Here is a 13,233-nt window from a genome sequence, read left to right on the forward strand (position 1 = left end):
TAGTATTTTAAAAAAGCAATAGGAGGTAGATGCAGAAAAGCTGTGTCATTCTACATCATCATAGCAATCCCTCTTTCCTTAAGAACTGAATTACATAAAATACTTTAAGAAAACCCCATATTCTGACATTTTGTAAACAAAAATTTTAATCTTTAAAAAATTGCTTAGTGCAACTATGCATACAAAATTACTAAATCAGGAACAGGACAACCACAAGCATGAACGAAAATGCACTCTAGCTTTACAGCAAATGCCATTTAAAAAAGTACTTAAAACCTGCTATTTTTCATAGTATGCCAGCATATGTTTTTAATTGAAGCTGGCATTTATATGGAACTTGATTTACCAAAGAAGTCCTATTCACCTGCAAAAGAGGTGAAGCAGAGAGAGCAGTGAAATCTTCTCTTCGCACTACTCTACTCAGTATCTCCCACCTCAGCTTTCATATTAAGTAACAAGTTCTCAAACTGACCATTTATAACCTGCAGGTAGATGGAACATGTAGACCCTGATAACGATGCCCAATGAACTGTCATGACACTTCCATGTCATCAATCATAGATTATTTAATGGTACCATATCATATGAAATGTAGACATTAAAAGCCATCTTTATTTACTTCCAAGTTGCATTTTCAGTTTAAATTCTGTGCATGAAGTGAAGATTTACGTAACTGTACGTGAATAGTCTCTTCCAAGAGAAGAAACTGCTAGTAGTCTCTAAGAGTCACCTGAAAAACAAGCAGATCAAGTATTTTAAGAGGGCAAGTAGGAAAAAAGAAAACTTTTTATGAGGTATATTTACAGAGCACAATTTTTTTCTGGCTTCAACTTATATCACAGGAAAAGCATACCCTAATTAGAACTTCTAATGGTTTTGCTCATTTCCAATCATTTGAAAAGAAAATGCAAGTTGTTTATAAAATTGGTTTTCTTGTTTATTTTAAATGAAGCTGGTACAGACAATGTCCATTCAAAACCCACGTCCCAGGCCAAAAGGTACAAACAAGCGTGTCAAAGTAACACCAGTTGGCTGCTGTGAACATTCCTGCATGGATACCTGCGCATACTAATTGCTATATGAGGTTAAAATGCTTCTGGGCTCTTCTGGTAATATTTAAAAATCATTAGGGCTTTCAATTTCACATCTTCAGCAAAGCCATCTCTGGAGCAAGAAACAGATGACAACAGTTCTAGCTTTTCCATTTCCGACTTGTCGATCTTCCTCATTGGGCCATCAGCATAATTTAAGCAAAATAGCTCTGAGTTATGGATACACGACTTCTCCACAGTTTAGTTCTCTGAAAAACTTCATCTCGCACTGAAAGTTATAGTCCAGGAGTGAGACAGTCACACATCAAAACTTCAGGGCAGATATGGAAGTCATTAAGAACACTCGCCCACCTGGCAGATCTTACAGCCTTCGTGCCTGAAATGCACGAACCCAGTGAACATACAAATGCATGTGAGTACATGTATTCCTAAAGGGGAGGGCAGAAGGGAAGAGGGGAGCAAGGTTGCAGCTGGATCACAGAAGTTCAGCACAATGAAAACAGAAACAATAGTGTATAATGAGCACGAGAATTCAAAATACCAGACGCTTGAAAGTAAACTCCCAGAGATGGGGTGCCAGTTTCAGTGTTTAACACCACATTACAAAAGAACTATTATTTAAAAATAAAAAAGGATTAAGGGGGAAGAAAATCAGAAGGATCTAAACTGTTGAGTGACCCCCCGTCTGTTCCTGATAAACTTCAATCACATCTTCCTCCTCCATCCCCAGCTGTGAGAACAGAGAAAAAAACAGCAAATAATTGTTATTAATAATTGTATAAATCTGGTATGATGAAATCAGAGCAAGTCCTAGACAAATTATACAATGCTTTGTTCCTTTGTCCCATCATAATTGATCAAAGGGGTGAAGGAAGTTTCAGTCTCCATCTCACTAGACAATATTCACAATTTTTGGGCATTTGCTTCAGACTTAGGTATTTGAGTCAAAGCAAAAGCGTTACAGGAAAGACCCACTTGTGGAGCAGTCCACATCAGCCTGGAAGTTGCTGGCTTTACCTTTCTCTAAACCCCTTGTTTAGGGGGAACAAGGACATCACCAACATCATAGTGAAAGCATCAGCTGTAGAGCCACATGAATTACATCTATAGTGCACTACTAGCTCACAGTGCAACTTAACACCTACACCTTGCAACTCAAAGCCTGTTTACAACTATTCTTTCAGAGAGAGCAACTTGTTCAACTTCATAGTCAACAAGTTTGTTCGATATTTCCAGAAGGTCATTATTATGGGTTTCTTCCTGCTTTTCCATAACAATTGGTGGAAGTCACTGGACAGAAGTAACTGTTTTCTGTTTATTTACACTTTGATCTACTAAATGTGAACTAAATACATATTTATTCCAAAGTCATACTGAAGTTCAAGCTCAACAATGGGAAGATTGCCTTCGTGTTTTCCCCCCCCAGCAAGCAGTGACTACACCCTCCTTTCTGGGGCATTACATATGGAGGTCCAAGCAGGCTCTTTCCAAACTGCCTATCTGCTGTTACTAAAAGATCCTAGTTAAAGAAATATAGTCAAACCATATTTCTAGGAAGAAACTCACCTCCTTGGGGGTATGATTATCAGTAATCCTCTGACCCTCGAAGAGAAACCTGAGTGAATTCATTGGAACACCCTAAAAAAAGAAACATATGTATAAGAAAAAAACCCAGCTTACTGAATCTTGAATGGGTTTGCAAGAAAAAAACATTTTAAATAAAAACAACACATGAAAGTCATAAAAGAGTGTTAGTTCCTGTTACACAGGGAGCTCAGATATTCTGTTGCATTCAAGTAGACTACCAAGAAGTGACACAAAAAGTATGATAGTGCCAAAATGGGTTTGTTCCAGAGTCTCACTGGAACAACCAGGACGTTTCCTTAGCTTTTTAAACTTTATTTATGAATTAAGTACTGACTATGCCCTCTCTCCCAAGATATGTTTACACAAATATTTTTCTGAACCGTGTATCAGCCTTATTTAAGGATCCTAAGACAACAGGAGAAACATGATATTTACTTCATGAACTCCTACCCTTGCTTTCCCAATCTTCTATGGCTACAGGAAGGAATCACAACCTTTATCATTATCAATTCTGCAAATGCTCAGCACTGGGAACAAGAAAGAGCAGAGCTGAGGGGAAGAAAAACGAACAGCATTCAAACAAAGTGAAACAAACATCCCAAGGGTAAACAGAGTTAAGTTAAAGTATGTCTATTGCACAAGGTGCCCATGTTCTTGCAGAACGTCATACTTCACATCAACAGATAAGGCAAATACCTCATCTTTTCCTTCTCTTGCAGGTTATGAGCAGAACAAACTCATGTGGAATAGGACACAATTTTATCACTTAGCTCTCAAATACCGCTTGCAACTAGGCAGAAAATTTTCTCAGGTAAGGACAGATCTTCACACTGTTTCAACAATCCCTTTGGCCAATGTGGAAGAAATGTTCATAGTCCCTTTACCAGAGAAAGGCTACTTGACACCTAAAACTGCACTGACTGCAACGAAGGAAATCACAGACCCTCCAGAATTCAGCTCAGGAGATGACAGTTGTGTTTACTCAAACAATTATTTCTTTCTTTAAGGAAGAATTCCACACATGCATGTTCATTAGTCAGTAAGAATGCTGCATGAATTATTTCCAAGATGATTTTAAAAAAATCAGGTTTTTAAAATGAATCATAATTTTAACCATTTGGATTTGGCTACAAATGTATCTGGTGTTTGATCTTATCTTTCCTCCTACACCAGAAAGGCAGCAAAAAATAACATTTCATGAAAGAACACTTCAATGACAAGTTCAACTTGTCTCAAAGTATTAGGAAAAAGCCCCCAAAGTATTATTACTTATGATTATATCTCCTGAAGTGAACTCCAACACACTTATCCAAGAAAAGGCCACACAAGGCATCTATCCCCAAAGCTGAGGGCAAACTAGGCCAGGGCTTCTGGAAATAGCAGCTGTGAATCCACAATATCTGCCACAGAATCTGGAAGTGAAGATATGTTTTTGGTCTGTAACAATTGTTACTATTTACCTACATACACAATTAATATTGCAGATTTCTTTAACTTAGAGTATAACTTCACAATTGTCTTACATAGGAGTACTTTTACTTGTCAAAAGACACAAGGAGAACCATTATGTTTGTACCATCAGATACCTCCAAAGTCTTTATTTGAAAGCACAGTGGGCTTTTATTTTCTTTTTAAAGAATGTCATTGTTTCACAAACCTGTCTTTGACAGTATGATTCTTTGAGTTTCTTGAGGTGTGTTGTCATTTTCACCTTGAAGTGAATTTCACTGCTGTCCTAAGGACAGAAAAGAAAAAAATTTACTCTCCTTGTAGAAACTGCTAACTTCATCTATTTTATTTTTAAAGATTTCATTAAGAAAAAAAAAATTTATATAAAACTTACATGAAACATGGAATGTGATTTAACTATCACCATGCATACCTTGGTGCATCATGACGTGAACCTCCAGGATGATTTATCAGTCACTAAATTCGCTGTGTACTTCCACAGGAAGCACTTTTTAAAAAAACAGATGGCATCGTATAGCCTTAGGCTCAACATGGAGCTTTTGGATTTCAAGTTACTAAAACCCATCCATGGTTCAGTCTGTGCTGCCATCTTTACCCAGATGATATACTTACAAAATACAAACATACATATGCAGGGGATTTCTGCTCTAAGACTCTAAAGAGACAAGTTAAAGCTTGCACTTCAAAATATATACGAAACCTCGTTCAATTTAAGAGTAATTATCTAGAAGTTAGGATACAGGCCGACTTGGCAACATGAGACTAACCTAAGGAGAAATCACAGATCTTATTATTCTGTAGTCCTTCCCACTAGCCCTAAGATGCAAGTAGCTGCAACTGTCAAAATGGCTACAGATAAAACAGATTGCAAAAGGTTCTGTGCAAAAAGCATCTGGGCCACTTCCAGCTTTTCAATGTGTTCCTGTAACTGCTGATTAGGCCAGCAAGAGGTAAGGTAGTTTCCCCTGTTAGTCCTACTTGAAAGTCATCTGTCTCCACCCAACTGGAGCAAACACTACAACTCCAACAAACAATCCTAGCTGTCATCTGAGCTAGGGGCTCTTTGCACAGAAGATTCCAACATTCTCAACATTCACATTCCAATGCAGCCAGAATTCAGACTTCTAATCCACCATTCATCTGGTTGCTACATCTACCAACAGGGCAGCCAACAATCCTTTTCCTATCCCTGAAAAATAAAGCTGATCTCATGCCTAGGATACTACACAAACTTTGAGGACCTGAATTTATCAAGTTTGCCCCTTATTTCATTCATACCCTTGGATAAATTAATCCCTCAATGCATAAAAAAACATACCAGAGTATACTAATACACATTTCTGGAAACTGGAAGTAGTTTATGGCAGAGGAGGATCCACACTGAAGAACTGAAAGTATCAACTTGCATTTGGTCCTTTCTACCATACAAGAAGTCACACCTACATCAAATGTCAACAAGCAATTACGTAAAAAACTCACCTGCCCAATGACTTTGAGTTTAATGTACTCCCCTTCTTTCTTATCTCCTAAGTCCTCAGCTGAAGGTTTTGCTTCCTGCAAGAAAAACATAAAAAGACCTGATCAGGTAACACTTTATTGTTTCCACTGGAGAGTATGGCGGCTGTCATCCTCTATTGCGTGAAATCAGACTACTCAAGGTGTCTTCTTTCTTTCTCTGTATGTGTGTGCATAAAAATAACAGCAACATAGTATTATGAAAGGTTGTCTGTCTACCTGTGAGAAGTTCAATTAATGAGAGAAAAGAAACACCATGAAGAACATAAGAAATGAGAGACGAACCATTTGGAAATAGATGACATACAAAAAGAAGAAGTATGATTTTATACCTCTAACTCCTAGACAACAAACAGCAAAAAACCCACAAGAAGCATACTAAGACTACTAAGAGGCTCAGCTATTTGACAGAAAAAAGGAACATCGTGAGGAGAGTAAACAGAAAGTACTTGTAACACCCTATCAACTTAAAGAGAGTGAACCATGCAAACATTTTTCAACCCACTGCATCAAAGGTAGTCCTTATTTTCAAAAGGCTGGTCAGCTAACTTCTTTTCTATGACAACAAAAGAACACGTTTGTCTTAAGACCACAATACTTCTAAGTTTAAAAAGGTGCAGTTCCAAGCACTATAGTGTTTTGATATCTTTCCAGGGTAAGAACTAACTGTACAGACCAGTTTGATTCAACAGCTTGAGCACTAAATCTCATCAAAAAGGTTTAAGTGTTATACACTCTAAGACATTAATTAAGGACATCAGAGTTTTCGTGTTACCAGTTGATAGATGAAACAAGGGAGAAATCAGGTGTTATTAACCCCATTCTTTGCCTGTCACTACATATCCTGCACCAGGCCTTTAGCTATGTTCCACTGCAGGACAAAGGGATTTACAGACATCAGGTCTAGAGGGTGCTCCATGAAGAATTGTTCCCAAGTAATCATAACCACAGGTACCCTGCTGATCATGTTTGAAATCATCCTTTTCTAATAAACAAAACATGTACAGGTGTCTACCACAGGCTCCCATCCCAAAAGGGACCTGTTTCTAAATATACAGAAATATCCTTTGTATGGTTGGACTTGAAATTTAGGATCAAATACCAAAAACACACAAAATAATAACCTTCTCTATTAAGCCATCCAGATAGGTCTCTACCTCCAGATTAAAAGCTTTTTAAGTTTTTTCCCCCTGCTCCCTAAAGAAGTTAAACACACATAACTTCTTTGAACATTAAAAGATCAGGGAAGGGCACAGGGCAAGTCAGCAAGCACCTTTCCCATCTGTACCAGTCTCAATCTGGAGTGAAGAAAAAGAGGAAGTGTTCTCTCTATCAGTTTGATTCACTGCCTGAACCCAGATCAATTCAGTTTCTACAATAGAAAGAAGTATGAGCCAGAGACTCCACCTGGTTTGAATACCTTTTATTTTTTTAATACCCATCCAGGCACAACCTAAACTGCAGGGACTGATTCATCACCCTTCAAGCTCAAATCCAAAAACTCAACCCAGGCTTTCAAAAAGCCTGACATACACAGGTTTTCAAGCAAGTCACTTTAGAAGCATGAAAGGAGTTCTTCACAGGTAACACAGTCAGATCACCTCTGTTCCCCAAAGTTTTCCCTAACACATTTGGACACTAAGCTTCTGGGACTAGTTGCAGGAAGAAAAACACACTGGTATTCACTCCTGACCAGAAAGAAAAACAAGAAGCTGCAACTTGTTCTGATAACTTGCACAGCTGTTTCAATGTCTTTATGCAGCATTACTAACTTCTAGGAATCAGACCAAGATTCAGATCTCTAATGATCTGGTTTGTAGCTTCAAAACTAGCTCCTGTTTCACTATTACTGAGAGAACCACTACATGACATTTCAGGTCAGTCACTGTCTAAATTTACTTTACAAATGGCATGACAGCATATTATCCCAGCAGTAGAGGTATTTGTAGTAGTTATATAGTTCTGTACATTGTAACAGATCTACCTACTCAGGCTTCCAAACCCAATCATCCTGTACAAGGTATTACTAATGATCATTGCTACTATGACAGTGCCTCTGGCCAATATGAGTGATAAAACTATGATTCATATTTGATTCCTACCCTCAAGGAAATAGGGCTCTAATATTAAAAACAAATAGGGAAAGCACCAAACAGTAGAATAAGCAGAGGGAATTAAAGCAGAGGGATTAAAAAAAAAACCATAAAGATGAGGGGCTTGCTTCAAGCCCCAGAACCTCTCACCCACAAAATAAGAGGAAAGAAAGCTGTAGCTTCAGAAGAGAAATATAAAATCAAATAATACAAGTGCCAATAATCAAAACTTAAAATAGGAGCAAAATACTTTACACTAGGATACAAGACCCAGCAAGTCTGAAAATGGTCTCTGCAGTTTGTCAGTGAACTATACTGCCATTCAATGCCAAATGGTTAAGGCAACACAAAAACACTTAGGAATAAAGAAAGGAAGGAGTTGTTAAAACTACTAGCATTCATTGACAAAATCCTGATCAGTAATTAGCAAGCAAGCCTCCAGACTTCTTGCCCTATGAAAAGAATGGGTGCTTTAGGGTACCTCATGAAACAGGACATAAAGACCGCCATACAAAGGGAACAGAAATACCACAACACTCCAATTTCTAACTTTTCGTTAGATGCCTGACGTTTTAAAGGCTTCATTGCAGTTTTCCTAAAGAGCACAAAATAAGGTTCCTAGCACTGTCCCACACTTATATAAGGACCCTAAACAAAACACACACAAAACAAACATCGTGAGGAAACATACTGCAAGTTTCCTCCTCCAATGTGCAGAAGAGCTCAAACTTCAATATCTAACCTTAAAAAAACCAAACTATTCTCAGCATTTTAAAGAAAAATCATCAAAACCAAAATTACTAGAGGAACAGATGTACAACATACTTCCTAACAAAGCAAATAAACTTACATTTTTTATAGGAGTGGAAAACATACATACAAACTATGGCATTCTTTATTAGCAGTACATGAACAGATAACATTTAGATTCAAATAACGCAAAAACGGCCTAAGACACTTGAAGGGAGGGGAAAACAATTTGTGTTTTGTTTCATTTTTGCTCAGATCCCACTAAGCAATCGTGGTTTTTTTTTTCAAGTCTGCCCTTCTTTCAAGTATTTTTACTTATCATAAAAGTCAATTTCCCACTGAAAATAAAGTAACCCCTTATTTTACTGGTGATAAATGACCCCCCTCTTAACTTAATTCCAGGGCCAAATAGAATGATACTCCAAGCAACTCACAATTTTAGGTAATCCAGTTATTCTTGTAGGATTGATAAAAAGAGGAATGAGATTTACAGTGCTGCATAACCTTACGTTATCCTTCTTTTTAAGCATCTGTTTAGCTCTTGTTGCACAGTCCCCCAGAAATGAACATCTAACAGTGTTTTCCTTATCTATTAAAAATGAATAGCAGGCTCCTTATTCACAGACCTTTAAAATACATAGCCACAACAGGTTATCACATACATGGAATTTTACACACTTCAAGCCGTCCCAAAGACAAAATACACATGTGTTTTAGCAGAACTTGTCTGGGGAAGGATTTACCTAACTAATGAAAGCTGCTATTTGTTAAAACACGCCTTGGTTCACATATGCAGACAGCTACAGAGCAGGTCACGTGAACATCTGTCTATAAAATCTAGTTCAGCAATTGTTGGTGGGTTTGTTCGGCTCTTTTTAAAATGCAGTCACTTTCACGTATTTCGCTACAGAGACAACGTGTCCTCCTAGGAGGCAGCAATCGCTGTTCTCCAGCTGCCCCTCTCCCAGCACAGGCACGGAGAGGCAGCAGCACCATTGTCAGCTGCATTGTGCCGGGAAGCCGGGGGCGGGGAGGCCGACCACCAGCGCACACAGCGCTGGCCCCTTTTCGCCGCTCAGACTGCACCAAGGCTACTCCCCAAAGCACACACGGCATGCACTAAGCTGAGCCTTGTCTCTGGGGACTTTTCATTTCCTGGCTGGCACCAGTACTATTCTTGACTTCACGGCACTACAAGAAACATTTGTAGGTACTGACATTATCGCGATGCTACACTTTTGGAAAGATCTGGTTTTTTGGTAGAAAACAGTGCCTTATAACGACAATATAAAAAAAAAAAAAGGAAAACAGAATACAAATTAAATCCGGAACGCTGTTTTAAGTTTCCAGCAGCAGGTCACATAGCCTAAAGCAATAGTTATAAGCAAAGCACTGTATACATGCCAGGCCGAGCAACCCATGAACTTGCGGTACAAGCAACTATTTAGGTCCCCAGCTCAGAAGACAGAAATGACGGGGGTATAACGAGAATATTACTTGGAGCGAAGGCAGGACAGAGTCTTGATAAAGGACGGGGTTGTTTAATACAGGCTTACAACGCTCAGCTGAGAAAAGAGGGGGAGAAAACCAGGCTTTCGCATTCCTAGGGCGAACAGAGGACCTGGAAAGCCTAGCCTAACCCGTACAAAGCCCGCTCCGAGGGAAAACCATCCTACCGCACACCCGGGAAATGGAAAAGGAAAGAAAACAACAGTTGTGCAACACAGGTCACCCCTCGCTGCATTCCCGGGTTTCCAGGGCCGGGGCTGCCCCGGCGGCGATCCCGCTCCGTCCGGACGCCGCCCCGGCCCCCGAGTATCCCTGCCTGGAGCCCGACCGCGCTCCTCGCGAAACACCCCGAGGGAAGAGGGGAAAAGGATCAAAACGTACGGGGAGAGAGGCTCGAATGTGGTCGAGGTTGGAGATCGGCATCCATACATACATACACACACACTCCCCTGGGGGAACGTTCCCCCCGGCGCCCTCCGGGCGACAGCGACTCCGCTCGCCCCGGGCCGGGGCTGCCCCGCGGCGGCGGAGAGTGCGGGCGGGGAGGGCAGGCAGCTCCTCCCGCGCCCCCAGGGCCGCCGCGCCCACCGTGCCGTCCCCCCGCGGCCGGGACAGCCGCCCGTACCTGGTCAGACATGGCTCGGCCCCGTGTCGTGCGGCAGGCTCGGCTGGGCCGCTGCAGGCGCTCCGCTCCTTTCTCTGCCCGCAGCGCAAACACAGGGCCGCGGCACGGGCGGGATTTCCGGTGCGCCTGAGCTCACTTCCCTGCCGGGCTCCGCCCGCCGCCCCGCCCGGCCCTCGCTCGGAGCGGCACCGGCGCCGACTCTCACCCAGGCCGCGGCCGAGAGGGGCGATCGCCGTTGGAAGAAGCGACGAACGTTAAGGGCACTGTGGCGACCGGAGCCGCTGGGGAGAGGCCAGCGGATGGCACAACGATGAGGAAGGGCCTGGAGCATCTCTGCCCATGAGGAGAGACTGCGGGAGCTGGGCCTGTTCAGTCTGAGGAGATTGTGAGGAGATCTCATGGATGCACAGAAATACCTCAAAGGCGGATGCCAAGAGATGGTGCCAGACACTTCTCAGTGGTGCTCAGTGACAGGACGAAGAGTAATGGCCGTAAACTAAAACATAATATACTCCACCTCAGCTTGAGAAATAACTTAATTACATTGAGGGTGGCAGAGCACTAGAACAGGCTGCCCAGGGAAGTTGTGGAGTCTCCCTCTCTGGAGACATTCAAACCCCACCTGGACATGTTCCTGTGTCACCTGCTGCAGGTGACCCTGCCGTGGCAGGGGTTGGACTCGATGCTCTCCAGAGATCCCTTCCAATCCTGACAATTCTGTGAAGTCACATAACCCTTCCCACAACAGCAGATCTTGGAGCAAAAGTCACTTTCATTCTGCCTATCTCTGATATCTTGCTGAGGTTGTTAAGATTACTAAGGTTGTTAAGACATTACTAAGATATCATAACAAAACTCACTTTTCTGTTGAGACACAGTGCATTTTTTTAAGTCATTGCAACCATGCAAGCAATGGGATCCGCATGTATTAAGCAAATCTGCACCCAGGCAGTTGCATTTGCAAAGATACATCATTAGAACAGTTGGCCTGCTTTCCATTGGCACAGCATGGCTATTCAGAGGTGTGCACAAGAAGTAACATCTACCTTAAAGATTACACTTAGGCTGCAAGCTGTTTGGACTATAGCATGGAGTCCTAACATCCCCTCTCCAACTGCTCAGGCAACTCCTGCATGGCATCACTGCTGGCACAGGCATATGCTTAGCTCTAAGTGGCCAGCAAGTAGAAAAAAACTCCACACATGAGAACCATAAAATAACATGAATGTAAAATCAATGAATCAACAGAAATTAGCTCAATTGAAATAGGTGATTATTATCCTCATGCTACTAAACAGAGTTCTAACTTTACCAGCTACCTTTGGGAAAGGGCGGAGTACGTTCATTAGCTCTGGGCAGCGGGCATTCATTAACACAAACAGCTCCATGCTCTGTGCCATGTTGCCCTGTAATAACACCAAACCAGCTGCACTCTGTGCCTGCATTTCTGCTTGTCACTGAATGCCAAGTTACAAACACAGCTATACCAAGAGGTGCACTTTTACCAGCCAGTGGAACAATCAGTATCTAGACTCATGGGAATTAGTTTTGTTAAACAACTGTTAAAACAATTCAGAATTAACAAGGGAAGGAAAAAATAAATAAAGAGAACCAAAACAAATGCTATACAGAGCTACAGAATGAAGATGATCTTTTTTAGGCAAGGCCAAGCAGTTAGAAAAGCCAAATACGTTCATAGTATGCCAAGCTCACAGTAAGAGCTCATTATGAGCTTAATAACAAACACAAAGCACCAAAATAAGCCATGTAAGGGCTCCACAACAACACACAATACTATCAAAATGGAAAATGACAAATATTCTATCCTGAACATTACTGCTTTTTATAAATTCTAAAGGGATTTTAAAAACAGAGCCTTACTGTGCTAAGACCAAAGTCTCAGACTCTGGCAAAAATCCAACTTTTTCAAGTAATGGCATAATAAAACATGAGTCAGAATGCAGCTACCTATCCACATACATAGCCATAAAATATAGGGTTAGAATGGAATCATCAGCATACACACTAACTGTAGCACCACCTTTCTTGACTCCTTCTTATTCCATCAGTTGTGGCTGCATTAGCTCGTCAGGACACAAGCCAGATTTGTACAGAATCTTCAAAGTTAATCTCCACTGAGACTGTGAAAATTGTGGATGTACAGCAGTAAAGCGCCCACTTTTCTTTTTCAACAGCTCAAATTCAACATAGAATGCACTTAAAGAGAAAACAACAAAAGCTGTTTTAAAACTACCAAATATACTAACACAAGCTTGTTCCCACAAAGCCCAAAGTCAGCCTTGCAGTTGCATGCACTGCTAATGGTACTTGCCCTAATAACCTCACTGAATTCTCAGGTGTTTTATAATGTCTCTGATTTCCCTACCTGCACTTAATCTCTGTCACCTGAAGCCAATAAAGTTCACCTCCATTGACGGATTTCTCCCAAGCCGCTGTATAGTTTAGGAGCCAATAGCTGTAAGAGGTTTTCTCAAAGCCCCACACATACACTCTGTGCAAAGCTGCTTCAGTCCATCAGAAACAGATTTCTTAAAAAAGCAGACTTTAACCTAAGAACAATCTGTAATCTCATCATGCCAATTTGTTTGCCTGAGAGGGGTTAGTGCTAGCA

At 41.1% G+C, this 13,233-nt stretch overlaps 1 protein-coding gene across 1 annotated transcript; it reads right to left on the reverse strand.

Annotated features, from left to right (window-relative positions):
- Positions 1-546: 546 nt before the first annotated feature.
- SUMO1 (small ubiquitin like modifier 1) lies at positions 547-10,716 on the reverse strand. The gene is made up of 5 exons (XM_066553874.1): positions 10,602-10,716; positions 5,589-5,663; positions 4,297-4,374; positions 2,619-2,690; positions 547-1,782 (listed from the first exon to the last, which is right to left on the reverse strand). The coding sequence occupies exons 1-5, from the start codon at positions 10,611-10,613 to the stop codon at positions 1,714-1,716; spliced, it is 306 nt and encodes a 101-aa protein (XP_066409971.1). The 5' UTR covers positions 10,614-10,716; the 3' UTR covers positions 547-1,713.
- Between the last annotated feature and the right edge of the window lie 2,517 nt (positions 10,717-13,233).

The sequence above is a fragment of the Molothrus aeneus genome, chromosome 7, assembly GCF_037042795.1.
Source record: "Molothrus aeneus isolate 106 chromosome 7, BPBGC_Maene_1.0, whole genome shotgun sequence".
Lineage (NCBI taxonomy): Eukaryota > Metazoa > Chordata > Aves > Passeriformes > Icteridae > Molothrus > Molothrus aeneus.

Bases quoted from the DNA above. Each gene is read 5' to 3' on its own strand.
- SUMO1 (XM_066553874.1), bottom strand. The intron at 4,375-5,588 runs GTGAGTTTTTTA...TTCTGTCCTTAG, and splicing joins AACTCAAAGTCATTGGGCAG to GACAGCAGTGAAATTCACTT. The intron at 1,783-2,618 runs GTGAGTTTCTTC...CTGTTCTCACAG, and splicing joins ATAATCATACCCCCAAGGAG to CTGGGGATGGAGGAGGAAGA.